The sequence below is a fragment of the Lipophrys pholis genome, assembly GCF_963383615.2.
Source record: "Lipophrys pholis genome assembly, chromosome: 19".
NCBI lineage: Eukaryota > Metazoa > Chordata > Actinopteri > Blenniiformes > Blenniidae > Lipophrys > Lipophrys pholis.
In genome coordinates this window covers 23,673,920-23,694,517 of record NC_137647.1, presented here as the reverse complement: position 1 = coordinate 23,694,517, position 20,598 = coordinate 23,673,920, and the positions used below count along the sequence as shown (strand labels likewise).

Sequence of the window (20,598 nt, the reverse complement as noted above, 5' to 3'; positions counted from 1 at the left end):
TTTAAATTACTGTTCAAAAGATGGTGGCTTCGTCCCGAGCCCCCCACGATGTCGGAGTGGATAGACATAGTGAATGAGATTTATGTAATGGAATCTGTAACATTTTCAATCCGCCTTAAAAAGTCTACTTTTGTTAAATTAGGGACCAAATGGGTCAGTTACATCCAGTCCTTACGACCAGATTTTATTGAGGTTACTTGTATTTAGAAAGTAACATTTGTCACTCCCTTTGGTTTTGGTGTTGGATTGGCATCTGTTTTTTATTTTTATTCTTTCTACGATCAACTGTGCACACTGTTTCTCTCCCTACTTGTTCTGAGTTTGTTGTTGTTGTTTTTTTTTGTTTGTTTTTTTTGTTTTTGTTTCTGTTTTTTTTTTTTTTGTTTTGTTTTGTTTTCTCTTTCTTATGTAAAAAAAAAAAAAAGGAAAAAAAAAAGACTGTTCAGTAGTTTGTCAGCTAAAATTTTCTTCACGAGAAATGCCTTAGAAGAATTAACTTATTTTTATTGCTGGGTTAATGCGAGTTTACCTTTAGTTGACATGTGGAGAGAAAGCGAGCAGTCTTTATAGTAGCTTTTTTGTTTTTAAAGAGTAAAAGCAGCTAAAACAACTAGCTGATAGAGCTTGTAAAATGTCTAATAAATTAGATTCTCAACAAAGCTTTACAGTGTAGAAAAGTTAGAATTGTGCAAATTGTTCATAGCTTAAATGAGGCAAAGCAGCTCAGAATGCTAAAAATGACTCAAACAACACAAACAAACATCTGATACTGGTAAAACTGTTTTAACAAACATTTAAAACTGTGAAGAGTTCAAACAAACAGTTACAACAGGCAATTAAAATGGCTAAAACAGTTCAAATCAACATTTAAAACTGAAAAATGACATTTAACGCTGCTAAAACAGTTCACAAAAGACCCCAAACTACGAAAATAGTTTGAAGGAACTTTTCAAAGAGGTAAAATGATACATGTGAAGGAGTTCAAATGAACATTTAAAACTGGTTATTTTATAGAATCTGAGATGGTCTGCGCATGGCCGCGCCATATTTTGGTGTAGTTTCTTGCAATAGTTTGGATTATAGTACGTTACTATAGTCGTGGCTACGCAGGAATGTGACGTTTGGTTCCGTCCCGCAGCTGAAGTTCATGTGGGGGAACCTCGCCGTGGGCTCCGGGGATCGCTGGAGAGAAGTGTCTGTTCCCTTCCTGCAGCCCGGCCAGGTGAGCGGTGGGAAGCTGTTGATCTCTCATGATGGTACCGTCTTTATCTTTAACCTGGCGTTCCAACAACATGATCGCTCCTTCACCTCATTTGATGCAGCCTGACGTCAAGCTGCATAACATTCTTCTCACCATGCAAGTTTCTATCAGCTGTTTTTATCACAGGTAGATCTGTGATATGTTGCCATTTATTGTATCTTTATTTCTGTGTCTGAATACAGGGATGGGGATACAGATGTGAATATGTGAATATATCAGGACATGCATCATCGTCTTTGTGTCACATTAACAATACAGGAAGCGCCAAACAATGTAACGGGACGTGTTTCACGGTCTGTGTATTGGGATATATATCCTAATCCTTTGTCAGAATAAGTATCATGTCCAGGTACGTATCCTGACGATACATAACCCAATATAGGACCGACAACTCAATACATTGAGTTGTCTCTGGACATGTCTCGCCTTCCCTGTATAGGAATCAGTATCGTTTCCAAATGCGGATCCTAAAATAAGTATGACCATATTACCGGTATATCCTGTGATATCTACGGACATGTGACACAATTTGTACTGTGATATATCTTGCGTCATGATACATGTATATCCCCATACAACAATAACAATGCAACATATTGCAGCATCATCTCTGTATGGAGATATATTTTGTATCCTGATACAGTGTGGACAATCGACTACATTGTGACATGAGGCATAATCTGCATTAGGATCTGTATCGTATCCTGATGCAGACTTGATGATCTAGTTTGTTTTGCACATCGTGCTCATGCACACCACTGCCCGAGCCCCATGATCAAACTGCCTGCTGTGTCCCTGTGTGCCCTCTAGGTGGGGATAGTGAGCGTGGCCCTGTGCGCTCCCTCAGTGGAGGGCTCGTACACCTCCCACTGGCGCCTGGCCCACGCCGGCGAGCAGTTCGGACCCAGAGTGTGGTGCAGCATCGTGGTGGACCCCCTGGCTCCAGCCCCCATGATGGCCGACGGGATCCTGGTGTCGCCCTGCGTCACGCCGCAGGTACCACACACCACGGCACACCAGAAAACAGAAAACTGAAGTGGTTCAACCTTTCAGATAGTTTTTCATTGTTTACATCATACACACAACAATGAACTTTCCTGGAGATTATTTTCATTCTGGATGTGTTTGATCGATTGGTAAACAAGACATTTCAGAACATGTCAGAACCTTTTGTCACTGGATGGAGCATCAACAGTCCTCCGGCTAGCTCAGTTGGTAGAGCATGAGACTCACAATCTCAGGGTAGTGGGTTTGTGTCCCACGCCGGGCGCCACCTTCCCGTGGGCTCACCACCTGCAGGAAGGTTCTTAAATGGTGCATTGTGATCTGGGTGACAGTGCTCAGACTGTCACCCCCGCGACCCGGAAACGGATTAGCGGAAGAAAATGAATGAATGAATGGAGCATCAACCCCTCATTAACTTCCAATAACATGTAGTACATGGCAATAGGGAATATTTCAATGAATATGAATTGTCTAGGGTACACAGTGTCTCTCACATCTACAGTTACAGTGAAGTACTAGGAAAATCTTCACTCTCCAGACTATTAAAACACTAATAACCACTTAAGTGTGAACCGGCACCATTAAATAATACGCAGACACAGCATCAGGCACATTTTGAATCTGTATTAAGAACATATAACTGAACAGCACAAGAAAAAAAAAGGGCGTGTGTAAAAGTACGTTTTATAGTCTTTATTTGGGTTAGAACAGTGCACAGTTTTTCTAAGTTATTTTAAGCAAGCTTGCTTTCACTATACAGTGGCTTGCAAAAGTATTCATCCCCCTTGAACTTTTCCACATTTTGTCACATTACACGCCACAAACATAAATATATTTTATTGGAATTTTATGTGAAAGACCAACACAAAGTGTCACACAATGGTGAAGTACAAAGAAAATTATATATGAGTTAAAAGATTTTTCACAAATAAAAATGGCAACCTTCAACACTCACAAAGCCATTTGCACCTGTTTCCCACTGAACAGTGTAGCAGCCCCTCGGATGTAGTTACTGGAAGACGCAAACAATTTCAAAACGGATGTTGTGTCGATTTATTTTTCAATCAATCATCGAAACACTGTGAAAACTACAGAAGCAAAACAAAACGCCTTTCTGGAGTTCCACAAACAATACACTAGTAATTGATACACATATAACATGTAAAGTTCCACTTATAAATAACTAAAGAATGATATTCTTCAATCAAATGAATAAATCATTTGACAACAATACATTTCATAGCATCCTAGCCACATTTTCATACCTCGATCTGCTTTCCAAAGGGCGCTAGTTCACGGTTTCAGCCATTGGGGCCGTCAATATACATGTCTTTGGTTTGGAGCTCGTAAATTGAAAAGAATTAAAAGTAATGAAGTAAATAACAATATAAACTTTCCTGACAGAGTCCCGCAGATAAACAAACGGATAATTAAGTTTTGTAAATTGAATTTATTGGTCCGCTTGCTGATGGAGACGGAGCAGTACGTAGGACGTTCAACACACACAAAAAAAACATTGGAGGAAGTGACTGCTGCTCCATAAAACGATGACATAGCTGACCACAAGGTGGCACTGTTGGACCACAATATCCTAATGATACGTGAATTTCCAATGCAGAGCAGAGCTTCTCTGAAATTCTATCAGGCATTTACACTTCCACCAAATCCTAGTACATAGTACAATGAATGAACAAATATACGGAAGTAATTAATTGTACAGGATTTTTGACTCGAAATTAATTATGACAAGTTAAGCGATCAGCGGTGTAACTGTAGCATCATACAATAAATCAACAAATGTAGTGTTATCAATCTCGTTCTTCTAATCACTTCTTAAGAAGGAGTACCAATTTCTGGATTGGTCTCAATATCTCAGGGTTTGGAGGGAGGGTCTAGTTTTTCATGAGGTCTTCGCTCCCCAACTTGCACTTTAACTCGACGAACTCGGCAATCACTACTTTGAAAAGTCTCTATCACTCGTCCATGTTGACACTGATTTCTTGGGAGGTTGTCGTTGGTCTGGATGTGAACTGGTTGCCACTCACGGTCTTGGACATTACTGGGGCCGCTGGTTTGCAGTTCCATCTCCTTCTCGCTCCGTCTGTGTGTGGAAGAGTTCTGAACCTCCTCTTTGTGTGTGGGATTCAAACGTGTGAACGTGACGGATCATTGAAAGCAGAGCTTCCCACCCACCGAACCACGGAACGCTACTGGTCTGAAGATCATCAGGTGCGATGCCGCAAAGAGAGAATAAAAGTTTTTATTTTGAAAATGTCCATTTAAATGTCCGTTAGTCTGCATTGAGTTTTATTTTGGAAAATGCTTAAACGATAGATAAAATACAGGGAAGATTTTTTTTTTACCTGGCTGACATGACAGAGCATCATCTGACATGTGATGACATGTCGGTCTTTATCACGCCCACCGCCGGAATCGAACCTGCAACATTGCTATTGAGAGACGACTGTTCTACCGACCGAGCTATGCCCCCCCAACCATTTGAGTTTGTTTTCTTCCGATGTGATGACCCTTCCCTCATTCCAGTTCAACATGATGTGATTGTGTTGTGCTCCGTCTGAAACGATCTGTGATTATCTGCAGGGTAAGAATCCCGTAGGAAAGGATAGAAAAGCCTGCACGGATTCTCACGAACAGCCTTCAATGTCAGTGGACCAAGAAGAGTACTACATTCCCTCAGTGGACCTGCTCACGGCACAGGTAACCACACCTGTAACTGTACCTGTTGTCGCAACTGTACCTGCACCTGTAGCTGCACCTGTACCTGTTGTCGCAACTGTACCTGCACCTGTAGCTGCACCTGTACCTGCACCTGTAACCACACCTGTAACTGCACCTGTAGCTGCACCTGAACTGCACCTGGAACCACACCTGTAGCCACACCTGTAACTGCACCTGTAGCCACACCTGTAACTGCACCTGTAGCCACACCTGTAACTGCACCTGTACCTGCACCTATAACTGCGCCTGCAGCCACACCTGTAACTGCACCTGTCGCCGCAACTGCATCTGTAACCACACCTGCAGCCACATCTGTAACCCCACCTGTAACTGCACCTGCAGCCGAGCCTGCAACAGCATCTGTAACTACACCTGTAGAGTCCGGCTATAACTGTGTTTGTTGTCTCTTCAGGATCTTCTGTCCTTCGAGCTGCTGGACATCAACATCGTCCAGGAGTTGGAGAGCGTCCCGAACAACACTCCTGCTGGTAAGAAGAGTTTCACTGCAGCTTTCTGCTGAATCAACAACACATTTCACTCTCACCCTGCAGGTCAAATCTTTAAGAAGTGCTACAGCCAGAACACAGATCCAGAATGTTCATCCATTTTAATAATCTGTCAGAATATCAATTCAGTTCAATTCAACTTTATTTATATAGCACCACATACAACAAAGTCATTTCTTGGTGCTTTTAACAGGGAGAAACCCAACAAATATCAGAGGAAAATCAGTTGAATTCAAACCATTTATCACACACTTGGAGCCATTTTCCACATTTTGTTAATTTCAAAGATCCTCTACCTAATGTTATCTTTTCATTTACTTTTTTTTACAATAATATCTTTCTTTCTTATTTGTGTCTGTGTGTTTCAGTCATATATTGTGAAATCTTAATTTTACAAACCTATGTTCTGTTTTGCTTCCATTTACATTTTTATCTTTTGAAGTTTTATTTCTTTCTTCTCTCACTTTGAAAAAGAATTCATAGTTGAAATGCCTTTTTTCTTGCTTTGTCATTACAATATTGAATTGAACATAAAATGTTTCACCATGACCTTGGTTGTCCTTAGAGACCCATGGAATTAATATTAATTCGGGTTATTATTACTATTAATGTTGTTGTCATTGATAATATTATGCTAATTATCTGAATCTAGATCCACCATTTTGGTAAAAATAAGGTTTTGTTAGATTTGATTGATTTTCTGTTCATTTGCATTGAACTGAAAGGTTTAAACTGCAGAAATAAGAAGCTACTGAAACATTATGTGACGTATTTCAATATTTCAAGGTTGTGATGATGAATAAAATAATAAAAAGCACAATTGTTTACATGAAATGAGTGTGTAAAACACACAGCTTCACTTGAGATGTGTTGACGTCAGTCAGCGTCCTTCCTCCTCAGACATGACTCCCTGCATGTCTCCTCTGCCTCAAGACGGCCACGTGCAGGACAAGAGCAGCCCGTCGCTCGGTCTGATCCAGGAAGAGACGGAAGTCATCAACAGCATCATGAGTAACCAGCTTTTACCTTTTAACAATCTTTAACCAACTCGTTTTTAAATTTCAGAATGAATCTTGTATTGTATTCAATTATGCTTTATGAACCAAAACTTTAGCTTATGTTATCTTTATCAAATAAAAACTACAGTTAAAGAATGTTTACGTTATTATATTCAACGGTCGAAACCGTTTTACCTATTTTGTTTTGGCCACTTTATTGTGTCGTTTAGCTGTTGACCCATTTAAGCTGTTTAAGGTGTTTTAGCTATTTTATCTCTTTTAGCCATTCAAGCTCTATCACCTTAACCTCATGCATATTTTAGTTGACAAACTCCTGATCCTTTGTTTTATTCAGATGTGACATTTGTCCCATCAATGTACAAAAATGAGAAAAAACCTGAAATATCTGATTTAGTAAAAGCTCCAGCAGCGGGGCTGTGGACCGCTGACTGGACCATGCGTCCAGATCTCTCATGCTTCACGTCACATCCAGCAGTAAAGAAATAAGTAAACTATTGCTGGTTTCTCAGAAGCATCCTGCTGAAGTCTTCTTTCTGGTCCTCAGATGTCCCCCAAGGGGCGAGGCCTGCTGCTGAAGGGGGCGGAGTCCCGGCTCAGGAAGAAGGCGAGGATGACATTAACGGCTCTCAGTTTGTGTGTGAGACGGTGATCCGCTCGATGACCCTGGAGGAAGCACCAGACCACGCCACCCTGAGGGGGTCCTGCCCAGGTAAACCGGAACCAACTGTGAACTGGAGTTCAGATCGTGTGGCTAAACTTCTCTGTAAAATCCTTCTTGTCAATGTTTTCAGTGGTGCGTCCGGCTGCACGGGGCGGCTCCACCTCCTCGTCCTCTTCGTCGTCCTCCTCCTCCTCATGTGTGAAGAGCAAAGCGGTAAAAGCAGACGAGAGCGCCGCCAGCTCGCTGAAGCCCCCGGCCGCTCTCAAAGCGTCGCTCCCGACCCCCTTGAAGGCCTCCCTGACTGCCCCCCTCTCCGTGGCCCTGACCCTGGGGCCCGGCCCCAGCTCTGCCCCCACCCTGCTGCCCTCCAGGCCCGCCACGCTGCAGGAGCATGGCGCCACGCTGCAGGAGCATGGCGCCACGCTGCAGGAGAACGGCGCTACAGGTAACTACAACCAAGATTTATAGATGTCGAGCTCAGAGCCGAGAAAGACTAGTGGAAGACTCCATACGAAATGATTTCATCTCCCACCTGCATGAGAGTTTCTCCCATGTACCAGAGGACGTTGGGGACATGGAGTCAGAGTGGGCTCTGTTCAAGACTTCCACTGAGGAAGTGGCTCTGTCCAGCTGTGGCCAGGAGCTCATTGTCATGGCGGCAACCCAAGGACATGCTGGAGGACCCCAGCGGTCTGAGAGGCTGTCAAGCTGGAGGCCTTTAGGGGGACTTTCTAAGTTCACACCCTCCAATTCTAATTCCATTTAAAATGCAGCGTACTTTTCATTTAGTGGCAGAGTGCAGCAGTGAGCGGGATCTATCGAGGGTCGATTTGCAGGTTTAAACCTGCAATGTTTGCCATCTCCTCACAGGTGAAGTGGAGAAAGCCCACATGAAGAGCATCTGTGTGGAGTCCAGGCTGAAGGAGCCGGGTGAGAGGAAGAGAGAGGGCGTGAGGAGTCGCTCCTCCTCCACCTCCTCGGAGGACTACATCATCATCCTCCCCGACTGCTTCGACACCAGCCGCCCGCTGGGAGACTCCATGTACAGGTGAGAGCGTCGACTGTCTCAGATTAGCAGCTCCTGCTCCATATCCTCATTTAACTAGCTTCAGTAAATGTGTCAGTCACAATAAGGAAGTGCGTTTTTATAGGACTCTATTGTAAAATCTAAATGTTTTCAGTGAGTTCAGGCTCCTCTGACATGACATTTCAAGTGAAAACGCATCGTTTTTGCCTCTTCGATTTGGAAAAGTTTAGCATATACACAGCAACATTCTGAAAACAATGTCTGTCTACATGGCAATGGAAAAAGCTGAAAACAATGTAGTTAGCCTGTTGGGCCCCTAGTGGGCACTGTTGTTTGTTTTTTAGTAATGAATCCACTCACACATGCAGCAGAGAACAATGGGCTCTAAACATTACCAATGGGAGAACACGGACATTCTAGTGGACAGACCACCAAGTTGGATTGTTATTACAGTGACTGTCAAAATAAAAGTACAAAGCCCCAGGAGAATATGGACTGAGAGTCATGACACTCTGGAGGAAACTTTGTTCTTATTGTCCATCTACCGAGCATGTGCAGAACAAGTATTTACTACGACCGTGGTCCGCATGCAGCGCGGCAGTGTTTCCCTTGTTTCCATGGAGATTTGGTGAAAGATACATCTACTAGATGCACTGGGACACATCATCACTGATGTAACCTGGGGTCATCGGGTGTTCTGGGTCTTTCAACTTCAGACACCTTCGCCCAGGCGACCTGTCCGAGGTTGATCACACCCCAGCCTGTGTCTCAGGAGCGTTTGTCCACAGCTCTGCCCTCTTGCTCCAAGCCACCTTGTTTCTTTCTCTGCGGCGGATTTGATGGCTTTTTGCTTTGCCTCTCCAGTGAGGCCCAGCACCATGAGCACTTTACTGAGTCACCGCCCCGCAAATCCAAGGCATCCCACCTCCAGGGGTTCACACCAGGTTCTCCAGCTTTGCCTCCTACTCTCATCCACCAGCTCCTGGTACTTGGCACGTTTCCTCTCATTGGCCTCATCCATGCGCTCCTCTCAAGGCTCTGTGAGCTCCAGAATGATCAGCTGCTTGATGAACGCTGACAGAATGATCATATTTGGTTGCAGCCGTGAGGACGTTATGCTGGCAGGGAACCTCAGCTGTTGTCCAAGGTCCACTTCCAGTTGCCAGCCGGTGGCGGAAGTGAGGAGGCCCATTTTCCCTCTGGCCTTATCCTCTCTGGGAAATAGCCAACGCCTGCCCGCCCGCCCGGTGGCTATGGACCCCACCAGTGCCTTCTGTCACAGTCTTGACTCAGCCACCTCCAGAGCTTTGTCCACCCTCCATTTCCTGCCCATTCACAGCTGAATGCCAGCTGATGCCACCTTTGGATCCCTTGACTCCCTGTACTGCAACAGCTCCCTGGTTCTGGACACCATGAACTCCTTGGCAATGCTGTTGAAGGGAAGCTGCAGGATGTTGCTGGTGCCACACAAGGCGGCACTGCTCAGACTGCGCGGTAGTCCAAGCCATCTACGCAAGAAGCTGCTGATCTCCTTCTCCACTTCCCCCGTTTCGATGGAGAGTTTGACGTTTTTCAGAAAGTTAAACCTGGTAGTTGTTTTCGTAAAGTTATGTTGTGGCTCCGAGCAACGCTGTTGTGTGAACATATCCCAAAATGCAACACAGATTTTCTGTTTTCACACAAAATAGTCGTCATGTAAACGTGGTCAAAGACTCATGGGGACAAAAAGAGTGTTTTCAAATTCTACTTTTAAACTCTGTTGCAGCTCTGCTCTGTCCCAGCCCGGAGACATTGTAGCCAAGGCCCCCACAGACTCCGAGCCCCCCTCTTCGGCCCCTCCAGGGTCGGCCTTCACTGCAGAGGGCGAGCCGGTCGAGGCGGGGCCGGCCCCTGAGCTGTCAGAAACCAGCAGCGCCAACGACATGCTGTGCACGTCTCAGACGCTGGACGACGAGCCGCTGACCCCTGAAGTGGTGGCTCCGCCCCAAACTGTCCTCACCAACAGGTCAGAAAGTGGTTCTGTTGACCAGATTTATTCCTGAGCTAAGGACCTGCTGTTTACATTTCAAGGGTTTCAGTGCTGTGAAACTAAGGGGAATTATGGGAGTGGTCTTTATTTGTAGTGTCACATTATGTTGTTGTTCCAGTCCAGAAAGCAGCACAGTAACAGCCGAAGCTGAAGGAGCAGAGAGCTCTGAACTCTACCAGACCCAGGAGGGTAAGAGTGTGTGTGCGTGCGTGTGCATGTGTGTGTGGGCACATGTGTGTGTTTCTAATTTAATGTTGTGTCTTGTAGAATCTGGATCTGAACAGACTGACGAGGCCGAAGCAACCAAGGATACAGAGGAGGAGAACCCCGACGACCCCAGGTCTCTCACACACACACACACACACACACACACACACACACACACACACACACACACACACACACACACACACACACACACACACACACACAGTACACAGGAGAGCCAGGGAAAGAGAGAATGAGGAGAAATTAATATTTTACCAGTATTTCCTCCAGTTTTAGCAGTTTGGTGGCTCATGGTCAGCCAACATGGCAACCTGCTGTTTGGCTGCAAAATTACTTCTGTGGTCGTTAAATTCAGCTTTTCAAAGTAAAGCTAATGACTCTCACTTTCTCAATCAGCCGTCAGGAAACTTTTTAAAATGAAACTTTCTGCCTTAATATGATTCCACTCGGTGTTGTGCTGCTCTGTTGTCACGGTGCTGCAAGGGAGTTAAAAAAACAAAAACAGAAGTAAACAAAACTGTGTTAATTACATACAATTTTTTTAACAAATTAAACATTTCAAATCAATTTACTAAATGAATACATTATTTTTGACAGCACTAATATATATATATATATTTATATATATATATATATATAGTGGAAGCCGTGGAACAGACAGAGTTGTCGAGTCGTTTTTTTTTTTTTATTCTTCACACAGAATGACAGCAGACCTGTCAAACATTTCACCGCCATGACATCACCGCACATCCTCCCTTAACACCTCCCGCATCACCAACACACCCTACATGTCACCGACACACCCCTTCCACTCTGAATGAGAGAACCTCCCTCAAGGTGAACCCCCCCCCCCCGCCGCCGCCCGAACATTTGGAATGGTACTACCAAGTCATTAAAAGAAGTTTCTTAAGTCCTGTTCAGAGCTCGACCATAACGGCAGTGTTGCACCACCACTGGAGTAGGTGCAGGTACCGGTCCCGGGGTTAAGGCAGGTGCAGGGGACATTGCGGCCGTTTATGACTTGGGGCGGCGCCCACGTCTCGGGGGTTGTGCCACCTCCACTGGCTCCTCTGTCAAGACATGGGCAGCTTTCAGCCGGTCCACTGAAACCCGGACCTGTTTACCCCCCTTGTCCACGACTAAGTTCTTCGGCCCCGCCTCCAGGATGTGAAACGGGCCATCATACGGCAGCTGAAGTGGGGAACGGCGAGCATCATGGCGAATGAACGCATATTCAGCTGCCATCAGGTTCTTCGGGACATGGGACCGGGGCAGCCAGTGATGAGCTGGAACCAGGTAGAACATGCGGGCCGGCTCCTTGAAGACTGGCTTCCTGGCTGTAACCAACCAGGGTTCTGATGGTTCTGGCAGGAACTCTCCGGAGCTCTGCAGACGACGACTGCAGATCTTCATTTGGGGCCGAATGCAGGCCCAACATGACCCACGCCAGCCAATCGATCCAGTTGTTGATGGAAACACTCGCACAGTCCATTCGCTTGTGGGTTGAAAGCTGTGGTTCGGTGTAGCTGCACTCCCAGGCCTTTAGCCACCTCTGTCCAAAGCTCGAAGGTGAACTGGGAGCCTCTATCCAATGTGATGTCCAATGGCGTGCCGAATCGGGCCACCCAGATGGAAATAAAGACGTGTGCAATCTCAGCTGACCACCTAGTTGTCCTGTCCACCATGGTGAGGAGGTGAGTAAAGCCTTGGGAGGAAGGGAGCAGACCCACCAAGTCCAGATGCACAAAGTCAAACCTTCTCTCGTGAATCAAAAATGGCGTGGTGTGGCAATGTACTTGGCCTGCTGACGTGCCACACAGGAGGCTGCCCAGCTCCTGACATCCTTTCTAAGCCCTGGCCAGACGAACATTGCCCCCACCAGCTTCACTGATGCCCTCACACCTGGATGTGAAAGAGTGTGTATTGCATCAAAAACCTGGTGTTGCCAGCCGGCAGGCACCATGGGGCGGGGCTGTCCAGTAGGGACGTCACAGAGGAGCGTAATCCTGCTGTCATAGAAGACCACATCCTCTAGCCAAAACCCCGTAGCGGCTGTCCTGAATGACTGGATTTTGGGATCTGCCTGCTGATCAGTGGCCATTGCGGGGTATTCCACACCCAGCTGCACAGAGTTTACTCGTGCCCAGGAGAGGCAATCATCCACTGCGTTGTTTTTCCCAGCCACATGCCGAATGTCTGTGGTAAACTCTGAAATGGCAGAGAGGTGGCGCTGCCGCCTCGCAGACCAGGGCTCCGAGGCCTTGGACATAGTGAAGGTGAGGGGTTTGTGGTCTACGAAAACTTTGAACTCCCGGCCCTCCAGCAAAAACCTAAAGTGACGTGTGGCGAGGAAAAGAGCCAAGAGTTCTCTGTCAGATGTGTTGTACTTCCTTTCACTGTCACGCACAGTATGCCAGAGGCTGCCAGGCTCCACCCACTGTTCGCATACTACCCCAACTGTGTAGTCCGAGTCATCGGTGGTGAGCGCGACCGGTGCCGTTGATGGGTGCGCGAGCATGGCGGTGTCAGAGAGTGCTACCTTGGCCTTCTCGAATGCCAGGATTCTTTCTGCTGATCCGTCCACATCCTGCTTGGCCTTTCTGCCCCTCAGCCCTTCATACATGGGACGCATCAGGTGAGCTGTGTGCACGATAAAGCGATTGTAAAAGTTCACCATGCCGAGAAATTGCAGCGACTTGATGGTTTGAGGATGTGGAAAGACAGCAATTGCTTCCAACTTAACCAGTCCACTTGAAGAGACATGGTGGCCCAGGAAGTCAATCTCTGACAGCCCAAACCGACATTTACCCGGGTTCACGATCAACACATTCTCATTAAGTCTCTCGAAAAGCTGTTGCAGATGTAGCAGGTGGTCCTGTGGTGAGGCGCTGGCCACCCGGATGTCATCCAGATAGACAAACAGGAAAGACAGTCACCTTAAGACAGAGTCCATCAACCGCTGGAACGTTTGTGCTGCACCTTTAAGTTCAAATGGTGCCCTGAGGACCTCAAAGTCCAAATTGTGTGATGACAGCAGTCTTGGGCACGTGCTGAGGATGGACAGGTACCTGGTGATAGCCTCTCACCAAATCCACCTTTGAAAAAAATTACTTTCCCTGCCAGGTGGATTGAAAAGTCTTGGATGTGTGGGATTGGAAACCGGTCATGCGTTCTAATATTATTGAGGCGCTGAAACTCCCCCACAAGGCCTCCAACTACTCCAAGGGCTGTCAGAGCGCCGCACAATCCCAAGCCGTTCCATAGTGGCAAATTCCTCCTTAGCAATCACCGGCTTAGCAGCATCCAGCCGGCGAGGACGCGCAAGATAGTCGTGGAGATATAATGTTCCACTCCATGTTTAACGATAGAGGCTGAGAAGGTAGGGACTGTCAGTTCAGAGAATTCAGCCAGAAGCCGCTGGTACCCATCCCCCGTGGCCAAGATATTGGTGAGGAATAACACCCTCCCCCCTTCCCCAACGTGCAGGAGTAAGAGGAAAAAGAGACGGCGTCTTTTTGTCGGTGGTTTGCAATGTACACTAATAGACAGAGCGCACAGGAAATCATCTCCTAGGATGAGCGGGGACACAGCAGCCATTACAAAATCTCATCCAAATTGACGGCCATCAAAACACACAGACACAAACCTGGTGCCAAAGGTGCGGATGGGAGTCCCGTTAGCTGCATTTAGCCCCTTTCTGCCACTCGCGATGTTGGTAGAGGAGACGGAAATGATGCTCCTCTGTGTGCCGGTATCCACGAGGAAACGCCTCCTGAATATAGTGTCTTTAATAAACAGCAGCTTATCCGTGTTGCCAGCGCCCACAGCTGCTATGGCACACCGGGTGTTGCATTTCCCGGCACAATGTAAGAGCAGGGCGGCGTGCAGCGCTTGGCTCTGTTCCCGAAACGCCGGTTGAAGAAACACAGCTGGCTGTCATCTTTGTGCTGGTCCCTCGCAGTCACGATGGCCTCCGGTGTGTCCTCCTGTGGCTGGTGTTGAGGCTCCGCTGGCCACACGGCATGTACTCCGTACGGGCTTGCTGCGAGCAGAATCCGATCAGCTTCCTCCGCCAAACCACGATAGTCCTTAGCCTGCACCAGAGGCGAAGTGGCCAGAGCTGTGCGCACCTGTGGCGGGGGCTGATGCAGAAACAGCTGGGTGAAGAGGACCGAGGAGTCACCTGATCCCAGCAGCGCCAATATATTTTCCATCCGCTCCGTGGGTTTACTGTCCCCTGAACCGTTGAGTGACAGCAGGCGCTCCGCTCGTTCCGCGTTGGACAGCTGGAACAGACGGAGGAGCTGATTCTTGAGAGCGGTGAATCTGCTTTGCGCCGGCGGGTCTCGCAGCAGCCCCATCACTCGCCGGGTGGTGGATGAATCCAATTCTGCCACGGCGTGGTTGTATTTCGTGTCGTCCTCCGTGATGCGTCGGAGCTGGAACTGGGCTTCAACATGCTGAAACCACGGCTCCGGGTCATGTTGCCAAAACTCAGGTAACTTGACGGTAGCGGCAAACATCGCGACCTCGCCGGCTTTTGCCTTCTCGATTGACATGTTCAAATGTCAGGGTCACCAATGTGAAAGCCGTGAAAGAGGAGATGGACAGAGTTGTCGAGTCGGTTTTCTTTATTCCTTCCCACAGAATGATAGTCGTCCAGTCAAACATTTCACCCGTGACATCACCGCACTTCTTCCTTTAACATCTACCGCATCACCAACACACCCCCTCACATGTCACCGACACACCCACTCCACTCTGAATGAGAGAACCTCCCTCAAGGTGCATAATAATATATATATATGTGTATAAAAACATGATGTGTTCAAATGAAGCAGGGTTTGGTTTAGATCTGTTTGACTGACTGTAAATTATGTTCTGACAAAATGTCAAGACGAGGAGGAGAAAGAGTTCGTACAACACCAGCCACTTCATCACCAGAGATGTTTGTAGCAGCAGAATTAGCTCGACGTCGCTCAGTAATTTAACTAACTTTTCGTATCGAGCATCTCTACTAATTATGTTCCAATAACTAACTTCAGCATTAGTTTCGGGAAATGTTGATATGTAAAGTATATTATATAGATGAATTAATTCCATTTTCATCACTAAAGACCATGATACTCTTAATAAACAAGGTGACCCTCCAAACGTTGACCTGTCGTTGGTGTTCATGAGGATTTCACTCACGAAAGAAGCAGATGACAGTTGATCACTGACTGGAGTGGCGGTTTCAGACTCTCACCTATTCTATCCTGAAAGGACTGAAAATGTCAGCGATGCTGAGTGTGCTGGTGTTTGCTCTCCTCAGGCACCCGGGGATCACCAGCGGTCTGGTGAAAGGAGCTCTGTCTGTGGCCGCCTCCGCCTACAAAGCTCTGTTCACGGGACAAGGCCCCACACAGGTCAGCCGCTCCCCGAGGTCTGAACGCTTCAGGCTCAGGAGGGAGAGCAGCTCCTCCCTGGGGCTGTTTACACCTCTGTACACATGTGATCGCCCCCTGCTGGGCGTTTTCCTCTCTGAATAGTCCTCAGTAATGTAATGATGGCTTATATATAATGTTTAGTTTTTCTGCCCTAGTTGGATTAATTATCTTGTAAATCTGTTGATGTTGCAGTGAAATATCAAGTTAGGATGGGGGATGTCACATCAGACTGAGAAACAGGATGAGAACATTTTCTTGTTGTTTAACAGCGAAAAATACAGAATCCCAGACATGATATCTGAAATAAAACTTTACATTGTGGCTACAAATTCATATTTTGTGGCTCTAACTTAGTATTTTGTGGCCATGAAATACAAATTTCAAGCATAAAATACCAATTTGGGGCCAAGAAATACTAATTTAGGACATGAAAAAGAGACCAGGAAATATAAAATGTGGCCAGGAAATGTTCATGTGTGGCTACAATTTAAAGTTTTATTCCCGATGTCATGTCTGGGGCTGCGTAGAAAAGGCATCTCTGGAAAGATTCCTGTTCGATATTGTTTCTTCATCCTCTTTAAGTCTGAAGTTCCTCACTGTGGATCAAGATAATCCCATCCCATGTGTCTTTATGATCAGATTCTTTGTTTGAGGGATTATTGTTTAAATCCAGTGAATTACTTTGGACGAGTTCATTGATCTCATGTGTTTTCAGTGTCGTTGTAACAGGAGACCCTGGTGCTCCTGGGTTCTCCAGGCATAGACACTCAGAGCCGGGTCACCATTTTATTAAAGAAATCAAAACATCAAAAGGCCCACCTCTGCCGCTGGGTGCTGCCGGAAGCTTAAAGACGTACAGAGGAAACAGGCTTTTAATAAAACGAATTAATTTGACATTAAAAACATTGTACTTTGCAGAAGGACAAAGAAAAGGCTCTTCTCAGTGTTGCATCTTTCTTTCACTGTCAGTCCGAGCTGAGTTGACGTTCTTGACGAGCTGTCCCCCCCCATCCCGCAGCCTCCGGTGGACGCCTCCACCCAGGACACAATGATGGCCGTGCTGGTGGAGATGGGCTTCGGGGACCGGCCGCTGAACCAGCGTCTCCTGAAGAAACACAACTACAACCTGCTGGACGTGGTCAACGAGCTGGTCCAGATGACCGACAACGACTGGTACTCCACACGCTACTGAGCGGCACCGGAGAACCACCACCCCCACCCCCACCCCACCCCCCACGCCATCTTCCATCGTCCTCCCACCGCTACATCTGAATAGAGGACGGCGGCTCCTCGCCGCTGAGCGGGCGCTCTCGATGTGGCAGAGTTCTTCACACACCAGCCTGAACGAGACGCAGCGACTTTTACACCCTGAACAGGAAGAACTATCATATTGAGTTAGCTTTCTAATTCTGTGCACATAGATTGAAGTAAATCAGATGAGAGCTCGTCTGCTAATAGCTCAAGTTTTCTAACCGGACGGCCACAGTATCTCCACCAAGGTATTCATCTACACCTGTAAGTTACTGAGTTCAGGTGGAGGAAATCAAGTGTGTGGAAACGGTTCTAGATCATCTGTTTGCTGATGTCTTGTTGAAAGCAGTCCAGCGATACCTGGAGATGTGGGTCCTGAATGATCTGCATCTCGCCGCTAAAGCTCACATCAAGAGATTATCCACCATTTATTTTCTCAGAACTCGAGGTCATTTGTGAACAACACCAATGTTAGGTCGTTTTGTTTCCAGTCAGAAAGTTATAGCAGCTCCCAAATGGTCCAGAAGACTGACTCCATGGACATGAAATAGATATTTTGAGAAACCATTCTACAAAATCAGACGATCCTAAGCTTTGCAGCCTGCCAGCCAAAAGTGATGAAATGATTGTTTTCACAGATAATGTCATTTTAAACACATCGGAACAAGGAGATTGTTTCTTTGTTGAACGTCACATCAGATGACGCTCTGAGGGAAACGACAGACGCAGAGGAAACGACAAAATGAACCTAATTAAAATTACAATGGAACAAGATGTCAAGATAGATAGATAGATAGATTATTCAGTTTTAGCAGCTTCAGCACACAATAATGAATCAAATGCTTTCATTTCTTAAAAGTAGACATCAGACTAGTTTTAATAAATCTTTTTGTTTTTAAGTTTATGAATTCTGATTTCCCGGAGTGAAAGTTCCTCCACGACCAGCGGAGCTCGTCAGGCTGGTTTGTGAAATCTGCTGCTCTTCTGCTTCTTCACGTTGCTGCTGCTGCAGAGCCGAGAGCGTGGAGCTCGCTGCAACGCCACCATCTCTACTTGTGTTTCATTCTTCTTTCTCTGTCCCAGTTTGAGTCGACCGCAGACACACTGGAGGAACATTCCCGTCTGCAGCTTTATTTGAGTATTGTTGGACTTTGGGACCATTTATTGGACGTGAATTCTTCCTGCTGCTGATTGTCTTGTTAGCCTGTTAGCTCGTTAGCTCCTCCTTAGAGTTTGAAATTGTTATTGTTCTCTCCACGATAAGCTCCTCATCACATTTAATCCACATCGTCCGCTACGTTACGTTGGAAACAGTCAGTTGGGCTGAAGCCATCAACGATTTGGGTCCTAATTTAAGAGTTTTGCTGTTGTGGCAGATAACCTGGCGTCTGATTCCCTTTAAGAACTTCCTCTGCTTCGGCCGTGGTGCATGTTCACGCAGCAGCACGACAGCGGGGGGCTTGGAGCCGAGTCCGGGTGAACTTTAGGATTCCAGACGGGCGAGGTGTGGCAGTAAAACCTGGAAAACAAAGATCAAAACTCATAGAGGACGCACAACGATCAACCAGTTTACAACTATTGAGTTGAAACAGAAGAGTTGTGATGTGTGACCATACAAAGTTAAACTATGAAGAAAGAGAATGACGGAGGAGAGATTGAATAAAACATCTCCTGAACGTCTAGTCAGCATTAAAACTCCTCAGTTGCCAATAAACCCACGTTTGCTCGTTGGCTTTTATACATATATCATCATCATCATCATCATCATCATCATGGCGCTCCGAGCAGTTGATTCTGTAACAAACCTCCCATGTGACGGCTCAGGACGCTATGCTAACACGGTCACACGCTGAACCTGAGGTCGTATTCCTGCGTACAAGAGTTTTGAGTGAAGTGCAATACGTTAGCCCGACAACTGATTTTAGCTCGTTAGCGTTTCGCCGCTTCAAACTGAAATATTTTCCTCAAACGACATCAGGAGACCAAAATGCACGGATGTGCTCCAACACATTTACGACTCAAACGAGGTCGGGGTGAAACTACCAAAGACGCCGTGGCACGATTAGCGATTTGACACGACAAAAAACAATGTTTGGAAGCATATGACCACACTTGGGTTTCACTTGCACTTTGCACCAGAGATGAAGATGTTCGGGTTCAATCAGAAGGAGCAAGAGGTGGATGGGTGGGGGATGGGGTGGGTGGGGTGGGGGCGGGGTTAAAACTAGTTGTTCATAATCATGTGTAAAATTAGTGACGACACGATGAGAGAATGTGATGTGAAGCCGCTGCGTTTCTTTTTGTTTATGTTGATATTTATTGTGAAGAGTTTATCGACCGTACCGACGGCGCCTGGAAAAAGAACCTTGATTACAAGGTGATTAAATGATGGGAATCATCTCGATGGACCAAACACACGTGTGAGAAGACGTTAGACGAACCAACTGCTGTTGTAATTGTACAGAAGACTTCAGAGCTGTACAATGAATGAAAACTCTTCATCCAAGACCACCAGTTGTTTTTATTTCTTCCTCTTCCTCCTCTTCCTCCCGCATCAGAGCACATTAGAAGTGTGAACAGTGTGAAATGTGTCTTTTCCCTTCACACGCGTATGAATAGACGTCGTCGTCTGTTGAGCACTCGGATCGTTTGAAGGATGTTCAGAAATGTAAAAAAAACTCTGTGGATGTTCTTGTATTCTTTGGCTTCTCGTGTGGTGCTTTAACTCGCTCTGCTCTGTTCGTGTCGGTGTTTTCCTTCAACAGAAACGCTCCGGGTTGATCTGTGATCGGACTTTTGGTTTGAACTCTGAAGTGAAGAAATGATTTAATAAAACAGCACTTGTTGTTGGTTTGTCATTTAATTCTGAAATATTGTATCTGATCTTCGTAGCTCTTCAGCATGAGTCAGAGAAGTACCGCCCAGCACCGCTCTCATCTTCTCTCAGCTTCTCTCATCTTCTCTCAGCTGCTCCCAGCTTCTCTCATCTTCTCTCATCTTCTCTCATCTTCTCTCAGCTGCTCTCAGCTTCTCTCATCTTCTCTCAGCTTCTCTCATCTTCTCTCAGCTTCTCTCATCTTCTCTCAGCTTCTCTCATCTTCTCTCAGCTGCTCTCATCTTCTCTCATCTTCTCTCAGCTGCTCTCAGCTTCTCTCAGCTGCTCTCAGCTTCTCTCATCTTCTCTCAGCTCCTCTCATCTTCTCTCATCTTCTCCCAGCTGCTCTCAGCTTCTCTCAGCTTCTCTCAGCTCCTCTCATCTTCTCTCAGCTGCTCTCATCTTCTCTCAGCTTCTCTCAGCTCCTCTCATCTTCTCTCAGCTTCTCTCATCTTCTCTCACCTTCTCTCAGCTCCTCTCATCTTCTCTCATCTTCTCTCAGCTCCTCTCATCTTCTCCCAGCTGCTCCCAGCTGCTCTGGGAGAAGTTCCTGACGTGTCCGTTTGCT

General features: G+C 46.4%; 1 protein-coding gene across 2 annotated transcripts in view; it reads left to right on the top strand.

Annotated features, from left to right (window-relative positions):
* Window positions 1–20,001, top strand: part of nbr1b (NBR1 autophagy cargo receptor b) — a 34,366-nt gene extending 14,365 nt beyond the window's left edge. The window contains exons 11-23 of one of the 2 annotated variants that reach the window (XM_080488300.1): window positions 1,139–1,222; window positions 2,072–2,257; window positions 4,868–4,984; window positions 5,418–5,493; window positions 6,412–6,522; window positions 7,075–7,239; window positions 7,322–7,636; window positions 8,062–8,239; window positions 9,984–10,223; window positions 10,366–10,436; window positions 10,515–10,587; window positions 15,790–15,883; window positions 16,923–20,001. In XM_080488300.1, the coding sequence (XP_080344426.1) occupies window positions 1,139–1,222; window positions 2,072–2,257; window positions 4,868–4,984; window positions 5,418–5,493; window positions 6,412–6,522; window positions 7,075–7,239; window positions 7,322–7,636; window positions 8,062–8,239; window positions 9,984–10,223; window positions 10,366–10,436; window positions 10,515–10,587; window positions 15,790–15,883; window positions 16,923–17,096 (1,884 nt within the window). In that variant the 3' untranslated portion in view covers window positions 17,097–20,001. The remainder of the gene's footprint in view (window positions 1–1,138; window positions 1,223–2,071; window positions 2,258–4,867; window positions 4,985–5,417; window positions 5,494–6,411; window positions 6,523–7,074; window positions 7,240–7,321; window positions 7,637–8,061; window positions 8,240–9,983; window positions 10,224–10,365; window positions 10,437–10,514; window positions 10,588–15,789; window positions 15,884–16,922) is intronic. The other variant, XM_080488301.1, reaches the window with a different exon arrangement.
* The last annotated feature ends 597 nt before the right edge of the window (window positions 20,002–20,598 follow it).